The sequence below is a fragment of the Nycticebus coucang genome, chromosome 15, assembly GCF_027406575.1.
Source record: "Nycticebus coucang isolate mNycCou1 chromosome 15, mNycCou1.pri, whole genome shotgun sequence".
Lineage (NCBI taxonomy): Eukaryota > Metazoa > Chordata > Mammalia > Primates > Lorisidae > Nycticebus > Nycticebus coucang.
Genome location: NC_069794.1, coordinates 43,913,274 through 43,936,076, shown reverse-complemented (window position 1 = coordinate 43,936,076; position 22,803 = coordinate 43,913,274). Strand labels below are relative to the sequence as shown.

The 22,803-nt window shown below is 33.4% G+C and overlaps 1 protein-coding gene across 6 annotated transcripts in view; it reads right to left on the bottom strand.

Moving 5' to 3' along the window:
- Positions 1-22,803, bottom strand: part of LOC128566793 (protocadherin-9) — a 959,874-nt gene that overhangs the window by 616,330 nt on the left and 320,741 nt on the right. For 2 of the 6 annotated variants that reach the window (XM_053563824.1, XM_053563827.1), the window contains exon 3: positions 4,041-4,142. The exons of 2 other annotated variants lie outside the window; for them this stretch is intronic. In XM_053563824.1, coding sequence (XP_053419799.1) covers positions 4,041-4,142 — 102 coding nt within the window. The remainder of the gene's footprint in view (positions 1-4,040; positions 4,143-22,803) is intronic. 2 more of the 6 variants (XM_053563825.1, XM_053563828.1) reach the window with 1 other exon arrangement.

Genomic DNA, 22,803 nt, shown 5'->3' with positions numbered 1-22,803 from the left:
ACTGAACACTAGACCATTTTGTAAAAATTCTTTAGTTCAAGCATCAAATACAGTGACAGGGAACAGCTACTCAGACTGAGAGGCAGTCTTGTGTGAATTCCAGTAACTATGAGAAGTTTTCCTAAGATTGTAGCATATAGACAACGAAGCCTCTGTGTGCATTCCATGAGGTTTCAGAGGGAAAGGAATGAAACGTAATAGAAGGGAAATGGCAATAAAATTTATCAGTCAAAGATGCTTATTCAAGGTGATATGCATTTATGATATGACAACCTTTTTAATATTTGTGCTTCTAGATTGATCATTCTGGTACTCTGTGCATCCAATGAGAAGGTATGCTGGGACAGAAAACTTAAACATGGCAGCTTAAATTCCATACCTAAAGTGAAACCTAATTTAAGAAAAAATGCAAGTATGAACTATTTTCTTTAACCCTTGTTTGGGAACTTATTATGCTTTTATGTTTTAAGGTAGATTTATTAAATTTCTCAAGATCAGAAATCCTAGGATCAAGGGCAGCACCTGTGGCTCAAAGGAGTAGGGTGCCGGCCCCATATGCCGGAGGTGGCAGGTTCAAACCCAGCCCCTGCCAAAAACTGCAAAGAAAAAAAATAAATAAAAGAAATCCTAGGATCAAATTATAATGATACCACTAGCTCGCTCTGTGACATACAGCAAGCTATGCCAACTCTAGTATCTATATATGTATATATATATATGAACATTTATATATAAATATATAATATATTTACATATTATATAGTATATCCTTCATTAATATGAATATATAACCTCTGTTGTCTCTGATAGTCAAATGGCCTGTGAGGATTTTTCCTTGCTTGCTTGTTTATACTTAGACAATATCCCAAATTTGTTACCTTTGCAGTTTCTGAAGCCATGTGTCTGTGGTTATATTCCAGCCCCACTACTTACTGTCTATGTGAATTTGAGTAAATTATATATCCTCTCAGTGTCTATCTCTCTATCCGTAGAATGAGAATAATAATCACACCTACCTAAAGGGGTTTTTGTCAGATGTAAATAAGCTATACTTCAATACAGGACAACCTCCCTGGTCGACTGCTTCCATACACTGACCACCTCAAGTTGACCTTACATTCATAGACGGGACAAGCACCACATATACTCAGATGAAGTTCCTTATGTCGACCTTCCCTTTATGTTGACCAGTTAGTGACCATCTCTTAAAAATTTCTCTTATTTTTGTAATACACCTTAAAGCTGTGTACCTATTCAATAAATTTTAAATAACAATTGATCAGAGTTAAAATGATAGCATGATTTTCCCTAGTGGTACATAAAATTATAGCATATTATATATACAGTGATATCTTAGATTAGAAGAATTAGGTAATACATATGAAGCACTTAAAATACTGCCTGGCACAAAAATATCTCAATAGCTGATATTAATATTTATGTACAATTAAACAATAATTGTTATGCCTCAGTTTAAGAATGATAGGTGAAGAATAACAATAATGATTAAAAGCTTGTAGTCACATCAATTTTGGTTGTATTTTGTATCTAATGTCATAATACAAATTTAATAACCTTATCCAGATTTATTAACATTAAGTGACTCAGGATAAGATGGATATTTGAACAAAGGTGTAGTTTTCTATAGTTAAATATTTTTCTATGTTAAAAACAATATCTTCCTTTTGCTTTAACAAGGTGATTAAAGAGGAGAAATATAAATTACAAAATTAATTAGGAAATTACATACATTTCCAGGTATGGAACATTATTCAATCTAAAGAAAAAAATTATATATAAGAGATTACAACTTTATATATTAAAATCATCTTTCATTGTTAATTCTCAAGAATTATTAACCCCAGATTAATAACTTTTAAGAAATAGATTACTAAAACTACCCACTGTGTTGTTGGTCTATAGATTTATACAGAAATTCTGCCTCTCAGAATACTTTAAAGAGCTCTAAAATTGATATCACTTATTTTTTATCTTTAAGTTTTATTTAATGAAAAAATCTCTCTGGACTAAAAAAATGCATATTTAATAAATTGGATGCAATATGATCAAAATCATTTTAAACTGGCCAAGGGGAAAATATTAATGATGGTAAAATATCCGCATAAAATACTTGAAATAGTCCTTAGCACAGGCTCCAAACTATAGAAGTTAATATCATCATCATTATTTGGTTTCACAAATCTCCAGACACTGAGGGCTTTGTGGATGCCCTCATTCAAAACCATTCAGACTGCAGTAGGCCTGGATCATGATGGATAAGCAAAAATTGGTGGGGTAAAAAGTTTCTGAAATTTTTTCTATTTTCCTTTGTTGTCAAATATAACATAGCAGATTTACCTTCACTCATCTTTGACAATTGGACTAATAATATAAATCAACATAACTCTGGATCTCATTTGTTTCTTGCTCAAATTCCTTAGAACTTTAGTGAAACAAAACCTACATAAACTCTGTTCTTGTGCTTTGAGCCTTATAAAACATCTAGGAATAAAAAAGAACTAAATGGTTTATACAAATTTCTATAAATTATATTTTATTGAAATTTTCTACAAAAAAATAAGGAAATCTTCAGTAAACAATTTCCCCATTCTACTGCCTTTGATAATCAGAGATTGTCCAAGGCACATGGATTCTTGAATCAATAATGCAAACACAAAATTTTATAAAAATAAATACGCTTCTTAGAAATTTGAAATCCAGTTGGATTTAAATGACTTCAACAACATTCTGGGTAGGCATTTTTATGATTTACATGAACCAAATAGCACTCATTCCTCTTTCCAACTCAACTAATGGTATATGGAATAAGAATTTGCTTTCTCAACTACATTTATTTTATCAAAGTAGTTTCTCCACTCTGTAATACTACTAGTATTTTGCGAATAATTGATTCCTTTCAATGGCAAAAGCAAGGACTATGTAAAATAACTTTTTACCATGAATAATAATTTAAATGTTTTAAGGGAATTGAGAGGAAAAAATGCCCTTCATTCTACAGAAAACAGAACAAAATACACATTATATATATCTACAATCTGTATGCTATTACTTTGGAAAATGGATGAAATGGTAAGTGTATTTTGACATTAGAGCTAACTATTGAAACGTAATTCCTTAAATGTGACTATACTTAAAACTACTGAAATATCCACTTAAAATGGTTAAAATAGCAATTTTTTTTTTTTTTTTTTTGGTAGAGAGTCTAACTTCGTCACCCTCAGTAGAATGCTGTGGCATCACAGCTCACAGCAACCTCCAGCTCTTAAGCTTAGGCGATTCTCTTGCCTCAGCCTCTCCAGTAGCTGGGACCACATGTATTTTTACCACAATTTAAAATAAAAAAATGAAATGAAAGAAAACAGATTTTTTTATCTAGCTACAATGGAACAATTGGTACTGGAATGGTCCTTCCGACCCAAAAGGAAAAACAGATATATGGATCTTCCACATTTTACTGTGAATGAACTAATTTTTTTTAAGGAAAGTAATGGTTTTTCTTTTAAGTTCAAACATGCAGGGAAATAAAAGATCAAACGGAAAAAAAAGCAGCAAAAAGAAGATATGATTAATAAAAATTGCAATTTTACCAATTCATATTAAGCATTTGTCTTGCCTATCTTCCTTGAGTACAAAGGATGAAGAAAATCAATCTTTTAAACAAATAGATATGCATATCTTTAAAAAGCTCAATTAATGAAAATGAATCGATCAAGAATATTGAACTCTAAAGAAAAGTTGGTCATTACTTTCTTTAAAAATTGCTAAAAATCAGTACTTTCCACTCAGTGTTACCAACATTTCATTTAATAGTTGGACCATTATCCCAGAGGGAACAATTATTGTTAGCTTTTTGTTCTAAAATTGTTTAAAGTTATTTTTAAAAAGGCTAGTATAAAAATTGTGACCATAGAAAAGGTCAGCAAAGAAAATATTTATTCTAGTGATCATAAAGTAAAGTCATTAGGAAAATGAAACTGGGTCAGGACTAACATGGTCTGTATAGAGATGCGGCGGCATACCTCGTAATGGCTTTCTTCATTCTCCTGCATGTGGAAACCCGCAGAGCTGGGACATTTCTGAGGAGTGACAGGAATATTGTCACTTTTGTTGTGTGAGTTACACTGAAAGAGATTACCAAATAATTGTGACAAACTACTCCATAGTTAGAGTGTCCATTGAGAGACATGACTGTTTGCTAGGAGCCTCATAAAGAAATACCATTTGCGTCAACAAGGCTCTACACTCAGAGATACATGCATTAATAGTGAGTCTTTACCAGAAAGGTACAACATGTCCCTAGGATGACCAAATTGTCCAAATGTTTTTACTGCAACTAAAGAAATGAAAGATGTAGTTATTTTACCTTTCACTTGCTTTTTTAAAGCAATATTAAATTACTATATTTATAACTTTAGTAGCTAAAACTTATATGGTGCTCCTATTTGTGTCAGGCTTTATTCAAGAGACTGACATATATTGATATTACACATATATTAACCCACAACACAGGTATTATTATTATCACCATTTATGGATAAGAAGACTGAGGAATAGTTTTTCCCCCAAGGTTGTATTGCTACCCAGATTTCTAGGACCATTCTACCTATCCTTATCTACAGTATGAATTGCCCTTATAAATGATACATTTGAAACAGACAGAATCAACTAAACTAAAAGTTTAGTGTTCTAAATATTAGTTTACTTTTTTATATTAAATATAAAGCATTTTCTGTGCTGATCAGTAGTGGGATGGCCCCTGTGAATAGCCACTGCACTCCAGCCTGGGCAACATAGGGAGACCTTACCTCTTAAAATATATATATATATATACATGTATTTTTATATATATACACACACATACACTTATATACATATAAAATATATATGTATATGTATGTATGTCAACTGATATAATCCATCTGGAAATGGATGTGTATTATAGAATACAAGATATTAAATGATGGCTTGGTATTTCTCTGTGAGAATATTAAAATGACTGTTTTCCATATTTCCAACAAGGGCATATTTGGTAAAATAAGACATTAATCACTTCCTATTTTCTTGATTCTTTCTTTCCTAAATCTCTTATTAGATTCAAAGCAAAGAATACTCATAAGTTTTGCTGTTTGACTATTTATTAAGCATAATTTTGCAGAGTTTTTAAGGTTTCTTCATTAACAAAAAGATACTGTCATGCCTCCGGGAACAGTTCATCATTGATATATGCCATTTACTCTTACACAAACCTACATATATCTTTATTACATTAGGAGGGAAGGTAGCATTTTTTAGAATAGTATGCCAAGTTTTCTATGTATTAGTAAAATGCTATATTCACCATTCCAGGAAAAAATCTATTAGGAAATAACTGTCCAAGACATTTTTAACATCAAATGAGTTTTAGAACTTTTAAATACTGAATTCACTATATATTCATTTTAAGACTATCATTTTATATATTTGAATATATTTTATACCATTGGCATCACATGTTGAAGATATAAATTATTTTATTTATGTTTGTTTAGTTAAGGTAACTAGCTATGTGGCAACTAGGAAAGCGTGACTCTTAAGCCAAATGCCCATGTTATAACTTTTTAGCTTGAAAAAGTTCTCTTATGCCTGTCCTCACCAGAAACAATTTAATGTCAACTCTATTCAAAACTTTCCACCTCTATGAACTCTTCATGGGTAATTCAACAAATGATGATTCCCGTTTTAACCTCTGCTTGCAACTTTCGTAACTTTTATATGTAGTTGGTAAAATTCTTCTTTGCCAATGTTAATTATTTGAATATCCCTAAGTTTCTCTGAACAAATTCAGTGTGAAAAATTTTCTCTACACAGCTTTCTTGACCTTGTAAAAAATGTTTAGTCCTTAAAACAATTATTTTCATCTGAGATGTCTGTAGACGCTTTCATTCCTCAATTCCTGTCTCTAGCCTCTCCTCACATCTATTCATGCTGATTAATCTTTTTAGAAGATCTCATGTATTATGCAGTTATTCTTCTGAGAAACATTTCCTGAATTTCTGTGGCCCAGCAGTTGTCCTCACCCTGGCTTTATATTAAAATCAACTGGGTAGCTTTTTAAAAATGTCAGTGACTATTCCATGTGCTGATGAAAAGAATGTATATTCAGTAGTCTTTTAGTAAAATGTTCTGTAAATGTCTATTAGGTCCATTTGTTCTAGATTCCCATTTCAGTTCAGTGATTATTTATTTATTTTCTGCTTGGATGATCTATCCAGTTCTGTCAGTGGGGTGTTAAAGTCCCTGCTAATTATAATGCTTCTGTTCATCTTTTGCTTAGATCAAGTAAGGTTTGCTTTATGAATTTGGGCACTTATAAACTAGCTACATAAATATTTAGGATTGTTATGTCTCTTGAATGGTGCCCTTTACCATTATAATGGCCATCTTTGCCTTTTTTTACTATTGTTGATTTAAAGTCAATTTTATCTGATATAAGAATGTCTACATCTACTTTCTTTTAGTTTGTATTTGCATGAAATATGTTTTTCCATCCCTTCAACTTGAGTCTACATAAGTCCTTATGAGTCAGATGTGTTTCCTGGAGACAACAGATACTTGGGTTATATTCAGCCAGTCTATGTCTCTTGAATGGGACATTCAAACTATACATGTTCAGTGATAGAATTGATATGTGGGAAACTGTTGTGTTCATCCTGTTGATTAGCAACTTATTGCTTTGTTTTATCTCTTTGGAAGCTATTTTATATGAGCTCTGAGCTTTAGCTTTGGGGTAGTTTTACACTGACTACTAGTGTCTATTGTGTTGATCCATGGATAATGCAGTTCTGAGTATTTCCTGTAGGGCAAGCCTCATCATGACAAATTCCCTCAGTGATTGCTTGTATGAAAACAAAACAAAACAAACAAAACAAACAAACAAAAAAAAATTTATTTCTCCTTAATGCCCAAAACTTAGTTTGTAGAATAATAAATTCTATGCTGACAGTAACAATGTTTATGAAGACTAAAGATGGGGCCCTGATCACTTCTGGCTTACAAATTCTCAGTTGAGAAGTCTGTAGTTAGTCTGATGGATTTTTCTTAGTAGGTTATTTGATGTTTTAACCTTCCAGCTCACAGCCGTTCTTCCTTCCCCTTAATATTGGCCAGTCTTATTACTACATATTTTACTGTTTGTCTCTTTGAGGGGACTCTCCCAGCTGTTCATTGATCTTCCTATACTTGCATGTGTAAAACTCTGTAACCAAGTTTTCCTCAATTATTCCCTCAGATAGGTTTTCCAGCACTTACGTGTTTTCTATGATTCTTATGTTTGACTACTGTCCATGATCCCATATTTCTTTTAGGCTTTGTTTGTTCCTCTAAATTCTCTGTTCTTTATTTTTGACGAATTGATTTAATTTGAAAAACTTGTCATCAAGCTCTGAGATTCCCTATTTTGCCTGAAACACTTCCACTGTGTTTTGTCCTTGAATAAATTTTAAATGTTTGGAAGTTCTATTTTTTAATATATTATGCTGATATCTTTAATAAATTTTTCATTCATTTTCTGAATTTTTTTTATTTCTTTTAGTTGGTTTTCCATTTTTTCTGGATTTCATTGAGGTTCCTTAAAATTCTTATTTGGAATTCTTTTTTTTTTCTTTTGTAGAGACAGAGTCTCACTTTATGGCCCTCGGTAGAGTGCCGTGGCCTCACACAGCTTACAGCAACCTCCAACTCCTGGGCTTAAGCGATTCTCTTGCCTCAGCCTCCTGAGTAGCTGGGACTACAGGCGCCCGCCACAATGCCTGGCTAATTATTTGGAATTCTTTATGAGCTGTCCTTCACTCTTAAGCTGGAATGAACTTAGAGAGAAAGAAATGGTTATACATTGTTAGTGGGACTGCAAATTAGTACAATCTCTATGGAAAACAGTATGGATATTCCCAAGAAAACTAAACTTAGACCTACTTTTTTATCCAATAATCCCCCGACTGGATATTTGCCCAAAGGAAATAAGTCATTTTTTATCAAAAAGTCACCTGCACTTGAATGTTTATTGCAGCAGGACTCACAATTGCAAGGATGTGGAATCAACCCAAGTGCTCATTAATTTATGAGTGGATTGACAAAATATAGACTATTACCCAGCCAAGACAAAGGATGACCTAATGCTTTTTGCAACAATGTGGATGGAATTGAAATTTGTTATCTTCAGTGATGTTTCTGAAGAATGGAAAAACAAACACTACATGTACTCTCTATTAGATTGGAACTAACTGATGAGCACATATATTCACAGAGGGAAGTTTTACTGATTTCAGTGGAAATCAAATAAAGGGAGAGAAAGAGATAGGAAAAATACCCATTTAGTGAGTACTATGAATATTCTTCTGGTGATAGGCTCACTCAAAACAATCATCTTGACTCAAGCACAACAAAAGTGATCTATATAATCAAAATTTCTTGAACCTCTATAGTATTTTGAAATTTTAAAAAAGTTAGTGACAGAGCCCCACTTCAAACCAGTTAAATAAGATATGAGTCATAAATATTTTAAAATTCCCAGGTAATTCTGATGCATAACCAGAGTTTGGAATTTTTGGATTAAGTTCTTTGTCTGATCCTCAGGACATTATAGTAAAATTTGGGGTCATTCTTATTTCAATCTGTTATCTTTCTCCATAGCATTTACTTTTCCTTTAAAAAATAGCCTATCATATACAGGGTTGTAATTTTTTCATAGATACAACATAATGCCTCTAAATCTGAAAAACATCCTTTACTGATATAATGTTTTATGTCTTCTTACATAAGAATTTATGTATAATCTTTGAGGAACCTCTGCAGATGAGTACAGAACGTAATCCTTTCATAGGTAGGGGACACAGAAATTATTTCAAATATATTCAGTGTCATTGTCTAACAATTTCCCCTCTAAAACAATCATAGTAGTAACACAACTAGTCTGGGGCTATTTCTACTTTGTCACATTTACCTGAATGGATGCAGCTATTTGCTTATTTGTTTGTAATCACACATTTGTTGAGTACACGCTATGTGTCAGGATCTTACTGGTTTATCAAGATATGCCATTTAATATCTATAATACTCTCACTCTAGCAATGAAATCATAAAAGAAAATAAATAACCACTGTGATAAGTGAAAAAGCCACACGAAAATGCATGCAGATTGCTAAGGGACAGAGAAAAGAATGACTGAACCCAGGGTCTGAGAGGGAGAGTTTCAAGAGATAGATGGGAGAATGATAGTTAGCAGGCATTCAAGATGGAAGGAACTGCAAATGAAAAGCTAAAAGACATTAATTCTCTGGAGCCATGAGTAGTTTGATGGTAGTTCAAATATGGAGAATGTGAGGATTGATTTGAGAATAGATAGGAGTTATTAGTGCCTTAAATTCAACAGTAAAACCAGTGATGAGAAATGATAGAACTGGACTTACTGTGAGGGATGACTACTCAGGGGATAGGTGCTTCATAACACCACCAGCAGTACCAGGGGGGAGCTTAATCTCTTTGACCCAACTTCCCCGAGGAAAAATGCAACATAAGCAAAATGAGCACGTTTAAAATAACACCCTAGTAAGTTTTTCTATTCCAGTAAGACTTCACCCCTAAGCCTCTCTCGTATCTACTTCTGGAGAAGCTTTGTTTACAGAACTGTGAATGCCATCAAAGGAAAATTAGAGCCCACTGTTAGTTCACCACGTTTAAAAATTGAATGTTATGATGTAAATTGCCTCTAGGGATTTTACATTCATTAATCAGAGCAAAACCAAAAATACACAAAAAGGATAAAATTGACACTGTAAATAAAATTTTGATATCAAATATCATAAATATCTGAACTTTTATTAAAAATTCACAAGGAAAAAATAATTTCATCACTATGAAGTCTTTCTAACAAGTTTCCACTTCAGGGAGAGTTGTAGCCTACCACAAAAGGATTTATTTTAAAAGACTAACATGTTTCTTCCAAAGAATTTTACTGTGTGTCAGATTTAACATAAATGACTATATAATGAGTAATGGTTAAGATGGATTTGTAAATCAGGTTTAATATTACAGGGTGCATATGTAAATCGAACAAGAGGTCTAGAACTCAATAACAACATTCACAATAAATGGAAATCACAGTAAAAACATTTGTTTTATACTTTAAAAACCATTTAATAGTTTCCATCACCTATGATTGATAGTCTATATTTTAATATGGAGATAAATCTTGCCTCCTCCAAACACTCATTGTGGTTTTTTGGGAGAGTATTATTTCTACCTATAGAAATAAGCACTCACACTTGTCACATAATCAGGTATGCTAGCTCTTTCATTTTTGACACAAATTCTTAAAAAAGCACTTCATAGACATGATATAATAGAAAAAAATCAACAGCAGCAAATGCAACAAAAGTTTTATGTAAAATCACATACTCATAAATAAGACATGGCTGTTTTCTTTGCTAAAAAGAAAGTACTTTGTTTTTCCCACCCAGCTATAATACAACTCCTTGAGCACTATTATTTCATTACTCCTCCTACCTTCTTACAAAATCAATGTTGTTTGCTAAAAATCAAAGGCGCTCTTGCAAAATCATTTTAAAGGCCTTGTAGTCTTATGTCATAGGTTTCATTAAAAATCAATTCTATTTGTTTAAAAAAACACCCACTGAAATGTTATTCCTACCCACTTTAATAAATGAAGGATTCCTACCACAAAGAATTCTGAAGTTTCTTAAAATTTTGGTATAAAAATTCAAAAGGTTAACTAAAAATTTCTAATTTAGAGGGGAAAAAATGTCCAGTTTAAGAGTTGTCAATACTAGGTGTGTTCGTCTTTTTTTCATTTATTTCTTTGGTGATTCAAATGTATCAGGGTTTTTTGGTCCCCATTCCTCTGAAATTGCTTTACTATAATTACCAATGATTTCCGTGTCAGTAAATCAAAGCACAATTCTCAGTTCTTGTGGAACGTACCAGGACTGCTCACTCCCTCTAGTTGTTGCCTTTATGTCCCTAACCTTCCAGCATGCCACACACTCACAGCTTCCTTTCTTCCCATGTCCTCTTTCTGGAGTCATTTAACTGTGAAAGTTGGTTGGTGGTGTTACAATTCAAAGGACTGGAGAAGATGAAGCCTGAGCATTTCCTCTGAAAGTATTTTCTCCAGTGGAGTTGATCATTTTGACAATTACACCCATACTGAATAGCTCTTGATTCTAAAATATTTTCTCAGATAGATATATGAACAATTTTCTATTTGCAAGCAGACAAGGAAAGGACTCTTAGAACATTCCCAAACATGCTTATATCAAAGCACATATTTTTCTAAGTGCTTCTAGAAACTGATAACATTTATATTTTAAGCGATTCATAGCGTAGATTCTTATTAACTCTGAGAATTTGTTTTAATCATTTGAAACGTATTCTGTCTCATTTAAGGAAACCGTAAGTATATATCTTTAGCCTGCTTTCTAATATTTTCTAGGAATCCCTCATTTTTGGCTTATTTTTCTGTCATCTTTAATCATCACCAGCAAACTAAGTTAAAATGTTCATAGAACTTCATAGAACATGTAGGTATGGGGCTTGGGGTAGATATTTGTTATTTAAAATGAAAACTCAGTATGATAAAATTTAAAAACAAATGTTATATAAAAGCCTAATCAAATCTCAGAAATATGGATGTCCATGATGCATAATAATTTCAAGGTAGGGATTCCTCATGTGAAGTAAGAAAAAAAAGGCAGATCACAAAAGGATACAAAGGGAATATTAACTTTACTTATATAAGGAATTTGTTTATTTAAATTGTTTTGGGTCTCTTCTTTAAAAATAAAGTTTTCTTTGAATATTGGAGACAAATATCAGTATAGTATAATATTAATATACTGAAATATATACGAATCATAGTATAATACACTAATCTAGAATAGAATTAGTATAATTCCCTTATTTCACTTTACTTTCTCCGAGTTTTTTCAGAATTAGCATGACTTTATTAAAAATCTATTCCATCTATAGCAAACAAAGTTTGGTAACTGTTTTGAGACAGCTTTATAAATTATAAAATCTCAATTTTTGCTTAGAAATGTTTTTCTAAAGCCCAGTGAAGAACTTATGAGTTCCTCCTTCTCCTCACTTCTAGCTCTTTCTCTACGTTGTGTAAATAGGGTTGTGACCCCTTTCACATGCAAGAGGGTACATGCATCTGTTGTTGACAGTTCTTCTCCAGCACAGAGCACACAATTCTTGCAGCATTACTATGCACTTTATAAATATTTGTCAGTGAAATAAATGAAAGAATAAATTAATAAACACAAGGATTTCACAATGATTTATATTCACCTAGTCTGTTTTGGCTTTTAACTCTCTGGGTGATCATTTATTTATAGACATTTTTTTTTTGTTCCCAACATATTCACTGCAAAATTAACATTCCCAAGACCTATGATTTGTGTCACAAATGCCATGAAAAAATATCAGGTAATTTGAGAGTGCCCATAAAGAGGATAATAAACAAAGCAGTGGGTTTGGTTATCAGGCTTTGTTTCTCTAATTGGACCCATAGCTGTTCATGGCAAAGAACTTTGTCACAATAGTATTTTAACTAATTTAGATAAATTTGGATTTAAACACTGCATATAGGAAAATAGAAGCTCATGTGCAACTTCTGGGCACTGCCACATGACCCTACCCAGTGGGCTTTGCAAATTCGGCCCTCTTGGTTCTTTTCTGGAGCTGCAGACCTCCTAACAATCCCTATGCAAGTTGATGGGAAGTGATTCAATACTCCATGGAACCCACTGAAGACCCTCCTCCCTTCTTCCTTATAAATTTTCTTCTGCCCTCTTCAGTAATACACATTTGGGGTCTCCTTTCTATCAAGAGATAGCTTTCCCCTCTCTTCTTGATATCTCAAAAACGGATCTATTTTCTCATCTCTCTCAAAAGTACATCCTTTCCTCCCTGTTCCAACATGCCATTCCATTTTTAATACAGGTCTGCAGAAAGACTAGCCAGATGGAGGTAGTCCCTACTGCTCAGTGAACAGTGAGAAGTTGACTGTAGAGCATGGATTTATGAGAAAACAAAAGCTGATTTTATATAGTCTTTTGGCACAGGCCATTAAATAAACCAGTTGGTTTTGCTCAATTTTAGTTTCATATCATCAAGTGAAAATTAACAGATAAAAAGATATTTCCTATGTGCTTTGTTGTTGCAAGTGGGTCACTTGTAAAGTATTTGTGTAGTACTTACCTCAATTCACTACCTTATGGTAGAATAAATAGAACTAATAAATCCCAAAATATAAAGACTATGTTATATACAGAATAAAATCTTAACAAATCTAAGTGAAAAAGAGGATTGGAAAAAAAAATCTAAGGATGTGAAATTAAAGTCTGAAGTAATTCAGTCAGCTGTTTTTAGCTGAAGTACCGGATGAAACCTTTCATATTTTTTTCTTTGTTTAGAAGTTCTCTTTTTCTATGCTATTCCAAAATTTAACAGTCTCTATCATAGGCTGGCTGACATTTTTCAAAAAATTCTAAGATTTAATAAACTGTGTAAGTGCCAAGTACCCTAATGAAAAATTTATTTTGTCTCAACGTTTTATTGCCTAGGTGGTATTTCAAAACAATCTTTTGCCATAAATATCTTGGTTGGTATAAAGTTTTGGCAACTTTGTCAATTGCCTGTTATCCTGAGATGTGTGTATGTGTGTTCTGTTGATTTTACATTTAGGTATGATTTTGAAATCTTTTCTGAGTGGACTATTGACAGATGCAGACATACAGATAAAGAATAGAAGGAGATTGAGCTGGAGCCGGCATGAGATAGAAATATAATCCAGCAATGGTGTTGGGAGAATTGGATGTCTGTGTGTAAAAGACTGAAACTGGACCCACACCTTTCCCCACTCACAAAAATTGATTCAAGATGGATAAAGGACTTAAATTTAAGGCACGAAACAATAAAAATCCTCAAAGAAAGCATAGGAAAAACACTGGAAGATATTGGCCTGGGGAAAGACTTCATGAAGAAGACTGCCATGGCAATTGCAACAACAACAAAAATAAACAAATGGGACTTCATTAAACTGAAAAGCTTCTGTACAGCTAAGGTGACGATAACCAAAGGAAAGAGACAACCCACACAATGGGAAAGGATATTTGCATATTTTCAATCAGACAAAAGCTTGATAACCAGGATCTATAGAGAACTCAAATTAATCCACATGAAAAAAGCCAACAATCCCTTATATCAATGGGCAAGAGACATGAATAGAACTATCTCTAAAGACGACAGACGAATGGCTAACAAACACATGAAAAAATGTTCATCATCTCTATATATTAGAGAAATGCAAATCAAAACATCCCTGAGATATCATCTAACCCCAGAGAGAATGGCCCACATCACAAAATCTCAAAACTGCAGATGCTGGCGTGGATGTGGAGAGAAGGGAACACTTTTACACTGCTGGTGGGACTGCAAACTAGTACAACCTTTCTGGAAGGAAGTATGGAGAAACCTCAAAGCACTCAACCTAGACCTCCCATTCGATCCTGCAATCCCATTACTGGGCATCTACCCAGAAGGAAAAAAATCCTTTTATCATAAGGACACTTGTACTAGACTGTTTATTGCAGCTCAATTTACAATCGCCAAAATGTGGAAACAGCCTAAATGCCCACCAACCCAGGAATGGATTAACAAGCTGTGGTATATGTATACCATGGAATACTATTCAGCCATTAAAAAAAATGGAGACTTTACATCCTTCGTATTAACCTGGATGGAAGTGGAAGACATTATTCTTAGTAAAGCATCAGAAGAATGGAGAAGCATGAATCCTATGTACTCAATCTTGATATGAGGACAATTAATGACAATTAAGGTTATGGGGGGGGAAGCAGAAAGAGAGAGGGAGGGAGGAGGGTGGGGCCTTAGTGTGTGTCACACTTTATGGGGGCAGGACATGATTGCAAGAGGGACTTTACCTAGCAATTGCAATCAGCGTAACTGGCTTATTGTACCCTCAATGAATCCCCAACAATAAAAAAAAAAAGAAAAAAAAAAAATAGCCGGGCATTGTGGCAGGTGCCTGTAGTCCCAGCTGCTTGGGAGGCTGAGGCAAGAGAATCGCGTAAGCCCAAGAGTTAGAGGTTGCTGTGAGCCGTGTGACGCCACGGCACTCTACCCGAGGGCAGTACAGTGAGACTCTGTCTCTACAAAAAAAAAAAAAAAAAATTATTCTTTTTAGATTCAGATTAATATGAAGGTACAAATGATTAGGTTACTTAAATCTACTTGTGTTTTCCCCATACGGGCATGTAGGTGTTTTCTATTAAATTCGTATTAGTATTGAGCAAAAAAAAAAAAAAAGAAATATAATCCAGCATATGAAAAAATGCTCATCATCCTTAATCATCAGAGAAATGCAAATCAAAACTACTGTGAGATATCATCTAACTCCAGTAAGATTAGCCCATATCACAAAATCCCAAGACCAGAGATGTTGGCATGGATGTGGAGAAAAGGGAAGACTTCTACACTGCTAGTGGGAATGCAAACTAATACAATCCTTTGGAAAGATGTTTGGAGAACACTTAGAGATCTAAAAATAGACCTGCCATTCAATCCTATAATTTCTCTACTAGGTATATACCAGAAGACCAAAAATCACATTATAACAAAGATATTTGTATAAGAATATTTATTGCAGCCCAATTCATAATTGCTAAGTCATGGAAAAAGCCCAAGTGCCCATCGATCCATGAATGGATTAATAGATTGTGGTATATGGACACCATGGAATATTATGCAGCCTTAAAGAAAGATAGAGACTTTACCTCTTTCATGTTTACATGGATGGAGCTGGAACATATTCTTCTTAGTAAAGTATCTCAAGAATGGAAGAAAAAGTATCCAATGTACTCAGCTCTACTATGAAACTAATTTATGGCTTTCATATGAAAGCTATAACCCAGTTATAACCTAAGAAGGGGGAAAAGGAGGGAGGGGAGAGGGGAGGATTGGCGGAGGGAGGGTGATTGGTGGGATTACACCTATGGTGCATGTTACAAGGGTACATATGAAACTTACTAAGTGTAGAATATAAATGTCTTAACACAATAACTAAGAAAATGCCAGGAAGGCTGTGTTAACCAGTGTCATGAAAACATGTCAAATGGTCTAGAAAACCAGTGTATGGTGCCCCATGATCGCATTAATGTACACAGCTATGATTTAATTTAAAAAAAATAAATATAATCCAAAAGTAAATGATCATTTACTTTCAGAGGGATACACTAGGCTGGATTTTGTTACCTTTTTTCTATACACTCTTTCATGAAACCTGAGAGAAGGGGAAAATGATTTTGCATTCTTGTAGCATTTTTGGTAATTCAATCAAGAATCATAAAATAGCACTTCGTGTCAAAGTCACTCAGCAGGTTCCCTCTAAATGAGCAATAATGGACCAGATCTCTTTGAACTGAACTTTAAATGTGGCAGGAGAGTTCAAGGCAGAGGAGCTGGGGTGCTGGGTGTGAGGGTGTGACTATAATTTTGCCAAACAAATAAATACAGGAATGAGCCCATCTATTTCCCCACATGTATCTATAAATTACCTCATAAGCAATTACCATCCCACCAACCTCTCTAATTTAATATAGATAAATTGGATGCCTTGCTACGATTTGTGGTCCTCATAAAAAGTGGTTGTGCATTGTTCCCCCTTGATGAGTAATGACCTGAAATTTCACACAGCTTCTGTGTGTTTTAGAATATTTTTCTTCAAATGGTTCATGGATGTTATATTAGAGTTTTATGCAATTATTTTGACCCAGTTGCGAGGAGCATGCATTGAAATAAAATTTTCCCAAGAAGTATATTTCAAACACCTAATGTTCTGTACTTTACAACTTCTCTATTGGTCTCTTCCTTGGAGCTTACAGTTAAGCAATTTCACAAGAGTAATAATGCATTGAAAGGTTTTAAATTACAGAAGGATTACACGTTATATTTCTTGAACAAAGCTCTATTAATACCACTCAGCTTTGCACATTGCAACTTAATTCTGCATTTTAAATAAATGGATGCATGCAATGCAAGAGTTTGGAACATCCCAGACACTTAAAAAGACATGCTAACTTTTATCCAAACATATTTCAAAGAATACAATAGAGACATTTTCTGGATTGTAGTTGATCAGAATTATAGTCAAGGCAATTGTTTTGCAGTTCATTTAAATTTATTGGTATAAAATCCCTGAGATTTCCCCCCACATATTTAGCATTTAACTATTTGCACCTTGAAGAAAAAACTAAAAATGAAGTCTCTTTGGCAAAAGGAAAAATAGATTTGACAAACTTGAATTTACATTTCAGATACATAGGAAGAGGGCCCGTTTTAAAAGTGTTCCCTGGGAATTCAAGGGTGAAATCTTTCTGCTATGTTTTCAGACTGAATGGAAAGACTTCAGGGAAGGAAATTACCTTTCCTTATTTGCACTGTTGCAGTTCATTTTCACTATAGGTAATTAATGTTCTAGAATATACAAGTCAATGCATTTTTTGAATGGATTAAAATCCCTAAGGAGTTCTGAAAGAACGTCCAATACATACTGCTCAAATTAACGTATTAGAAAATAACAGCATTAGTTTACAGTATGTTTTGTTAACTGGGATTAGTAAATGTTAAGCTGGGGGAAAGTACAGAGATTGAGGGATGGGATGTACATACAGTAAATATTCTACTTCTGTGCATGCATGGCCATTTTTAAATTGCATTGTAAGCGAGCACACACAAACACGCACACCATCCTTGTGAATACACATTTTATGCTGTGATTGCACATATTTGTATTGAAGAAGTATGTGTTACACAAAACCAAGTGCTATATTTTTATGAAATATTTCACTTTAAAATATACAAATTATATATTCAATAATATAAACGTTTGTTTATAAATTTAGGAAAAATGCTATAAATAAATCATGTGCTATACTAAGCTAACATATGTAACGTCTAGCACCAGTGCATCCTGGGTTGGGGGGTGAAATACTTCTGAAAAGATTCCCTTACTGAGAATTATAATTATATTTGAAATCTCTATGGTAAGGAAAGAAATTTTTAAAAATTTGAATTGAATGTAATTTCCGATACTATGATTATGTCTCTGTATCATAAAAACGTCTCTCTAAAGTAAACCTTAACATAATATTAGACTTGGCTACCTGCACGCACGTGCCAGCCTTTAGAAGCAACAGTCTGCAAGTCAACCTTCAGCCAAAGAAATCCAGTGATAAATTCAGACATTCAAATCTGCAACGCTGTAAAGTGATTCTAAAATTCAAGGCTATGCCAGTTATTTGAATATTGTCTTTTTAAAGCAAAATCTTAAATGATTTCAGAAGTTTTATTATGTTTTTCTTACTGTAAAACTTTCTAAGACCAACCCTGAAGGTCAAATTTAGATTTATAATAGTATGCAGAGAAAGTGGAATGGAGAGCAAGTACACAAGCTTTGTTTTTTTAATATATATAGTACACTAAAAACAAACAAACCTTGTCTTTGAATACATAATTCCAAAATACGTTTTTATGAGTTCAATGTTTCATACTTTGATTTTAAACTTTTATGCAAATTTTATAATGTTTTGCATAAAAATTCATATTTTTTTAAATTAAGAATTTAGAGTAAAAAGGATGTTTCAGAATGCACTGGAAAGCGCCTAAAGCTCTATCACCATCTGACTCTGCTTCCTAGCTGGTGTCCTTACCTAAAAGGAGTTTGGACTAGAAGATCTCCATCTATCCAAGTCAAAAATGTAAGATGTTATTACATGTGTTAAATTTTACTGAGAATTATAATTATTACATGTTTTAAATTTTAAAATTTAAAATATAGTTATTTGTCTTTTTTTTATTATAAGGCTCTAATTTTGGACCAGTGTAAATGTTGCAAATAATATAGTTGGTGAAAGGACTGCAGAAAAGCTGAAACTTTGCCATTGTTTAAGTTTTAACCATTGGCTCTTATCTTTCTGATATATCTGAAAATGTTACTCTATTAAAACCAAATTGTAATTTTTAACTCTCATGTTCCATATGCATTTTTTATTCACAAAGAAATTAACATCACAATCAAAGGTGTGGTATTTTGAAAGAAAAAGTCTGGTGTTTTTATTGTGTCTCTAAATCCTTTCCAGAAAAAGAATTGTTTCAAATACCTTTTGTAGTGTTATAGAAGACAAGGGCCAAATTAAAAAAAACTAACCAGGGTGATGTTGGATAGGAACTTTTCAGCAAGCCTGAAAGTTGTCTAGCTGTGAATGTTTAAAAGGTCAGAGTATTTTTTAAAATCTATTTTAAAATTAAAATCTTAAGCCTTTTAAGGAAGAAAGCCAAAGCACATGAGAAAATTGCTTATTTTCAAGGTCTTAAAAACGTTTCTTTTTATAGGTTTGGGCAAAGAATCCCTGAAGGAATATACTTTAACAAACAAGGAAATATCTGCAGATGTAGTCCCTGCTAATAGAGTCTGCCTTTTGAATTACTTTCTTTGTCTCCAAGCTTCAAACTAATATAAGTTCAGTGAAACCACTTTACTGTTTATCTTTTAATCCTCGGGTCATGGAACTGTAACACTTAGATGACTCTGGAATACTAACATGCCTCTGATTTTTCCTTATGAAGATGTTCCCCTGATGAAGGGAGGCATGAGAATGAATCAGAAAGAGATTACCAAAACATAGACAAAATCTACTTTGAATATATATATATATATATATATATATATATGTAAATAGGAAACAAAACTAAGAAATACATTTTTTTCTGAAGAAGAAATTATTATAAAATACCGTTTGAATCTATTCTCTCTACAAGAAGCACCTTGAGTGCTATACCTTTTATGAAGAGTATCTCAAGAAAATGTGTTCATTCATTCACTTTCAAATACCTTTTATTAACTTAGTTTAAAACTACAAAATTTTTTGTCTTCGAAGTCTTGACAGTACATTAAATGTGGTCATTTGATAAACACTTTCATCTCCCAAATAAATACATTCATCCACATATGTAAATATCATTTGGAAAGTTCCAAATATAGGCAAAAGAGGAATAAGATCTAAAGGTAATAGGAGTTGACAGTGTTATTTGTTTTTCTTTTTTATTGTTTTTGGGGATGGAGTATCACTATATTGCCCTCAGTAGAGTGCTGTGGTGTGAGAGCTCACAGCAACATCAAACTCTTGGACTTAAGTGATTTTCTGGCCTCAGCTTCCCAAGTAGCTGGGACTACCAGTGCCTGCCACAATGCCTGATTATTTTTTGATGTTGTTGTCATTGTTGTTTACAAGTCCGGGCTGGGTTCGAACCCACCAGCCCCCGTGCATGTGGCTGGTGCCGTAGCCACTGAGCCATGGGCGCTGAGTCTAGTAGTGTTATTTCTACAGTGTCTTATTTTCCCTGCATAATGTTCTCTAGAAGAATACAGAATGATAGCTCTTTTTCAGAGAATGGTGGTTTTTGTATTTCAATGAGATTAAAACAATTATCTTTATTCCAGCCAAGGATTAATATGTAAGTTTTTTGAGACATGGAGGTGAGGAGAAATATTTAAACATGATTAAATAATATAGAGAGAATATTATATCAAACACTTCTCTTAGTATTAATGCTGATAATTGTAATCCATATTCAAATGGAGATAACACATAATTCATGGAAAATAATTTTAGGAAAAGCAATATATATATTTATCTGCTTTTATGTATATAAATGTATATAAAGTCTCATTAATCACTGAAAGCATGACTTTTTGTGATCTTGAATTAACATTCTATTACAACTCCAAGCTCTTTCATAAAACAGGTTTTTACTAACCTTAGATGATAAAGATCTGGCAAGACTGAGTAGACATTTCACTCCCCTTCAATAAAGAAAAAGAAAAGATCCTGCCAGACCATTCATGCAGCCTTTCTCTTATTATTTGATTACCAAAAGACCAAAGATAAATGAGACCATCCCAACTATTTATGTTGGTTTTCTCATATCACTACAGTAAGATGTTATTTAAATTATTCCTACACTCAAAATGGTCTGCAATCATCCAACAGATATGGGTCATGCTAAATATAAGACACAAGTTCATTCACGTTACAAAGGGTAGAAGCATGTGGGGTTTTTACGTATGTGCAGCAAACCAGAAGGCTGCAACTTCATAAGGTAGCTAAATTCTTTGGAGACCCAGCATGAAAAGAAACAGGAAATCAGAGTAAATATAATTCTTACTCTTGACACTGAGCTCAGTAGCTCTGATTCCCTCTTTGCCTTTCTGTTAGCCCTCGCTCTTTTTAAGTTCTGTTAGGGCTTTTTCTCTTTCCCCTCTGTGGCACAAACACTATTAAGAGCTTGGGATCAGGGCTTGAGAATTGTGTTTGCAAGTAAGGATCTGTAGCAATTCCTCTCCCTTTGGGCAACTTCCACATTAGGTAGACTCAAGGAATATTAGAATTGAATGGAACGTTGCATTTTCTTTCCCTCACCTCCATAATAGATGAGGAAATTAAACCCAGCGACTAACTGATCTGAGATGAAATATTTAGAGGCCCATGAGTGATGTATTTTATTCTGTTTAGAGGGTACAAAGTAAAAAATTATTTTAATTCCTTTTAAGATCATTGAAGCAAATAAAAACTCAGACATATTCTCAATCCCATATTTTAAATTATAGGTTCACACAGTTAGTTTCAAAGGACCTTCCAACTCAGCTCAACAATATTTTCACAGATGATTGTTATGCTAACGGTTAATCCTAAAAACCTGTTAATAGACTGGAATTAGAGCCTCCAGCTTCTTCACTCCAGAAGTCCATTAGGAGGGGGAAAGTTTTTCTTAACCAAATGTTAAGAAACCTTCTGTTTAACTCCATATTCAAATGTATTCCTAAAAGACATCTTTCATTCAGGGTGAAATATCTCAAGTTCAGTGAAGTGGCAAGGGCCAATCAGATAGTCTGAAGCAACAGGCTCAAAAAAGTTTCTAGTGAGCTTAAAACCAACTACTCTAATAAACATGCATTTGAGTATAGCCAAAAATATAGGTGTAAGTGTAGCAACTGCATGTGTGATTTATCTATATAACTTAGATCCTATTGTGTTAATGGTTGATTGTAAGCAAGGATTGACTGAACTTCATAGTAACTTGTATTTTGTGTTTTTAAGCTAATTGACATTGTACATATCTTCTCAAAATACAGAATATCCTTTCCCGTTCCTATTCCCTGGTGAGCTCCCTAAGGCACCGAGAAGTATAGAAATTTGTTAAGAGTCTTATTAAAGTAAATAGCTAAACACAATCAGGAAAGCTTACCTAAGGAAAGAAAGCCCATATCCATACCGACACCTAATAAAGTGTGAATTCAGCAAATATTTCCAAACTTTTAAACAAGCTGCTGAAAGTCCAAAAGAAAGATAACAAAACCTTATTTTTTTGTTGCTCATTAAACTGAAACTACTTGCAAATGAAGTTGTTGTTAAAAATAAAGTCTGTACCTACTTTTCCTTATTTCAATTCCCCACTTTATATGTTGAACACTAACTAATACAAGGCACTTCACTTGTTGAAACCTTTATTCGTTTACTTGATAGTTTATGTTGATGTCAAGCTAGACAAGGCAACAATTCTTGCTCAATTTATTCTTCATGTATAAAAAAGAGTATACTTCAAGATGAACTGCCATGAAACAAGGCCTTGGAGAATATGTTGCTT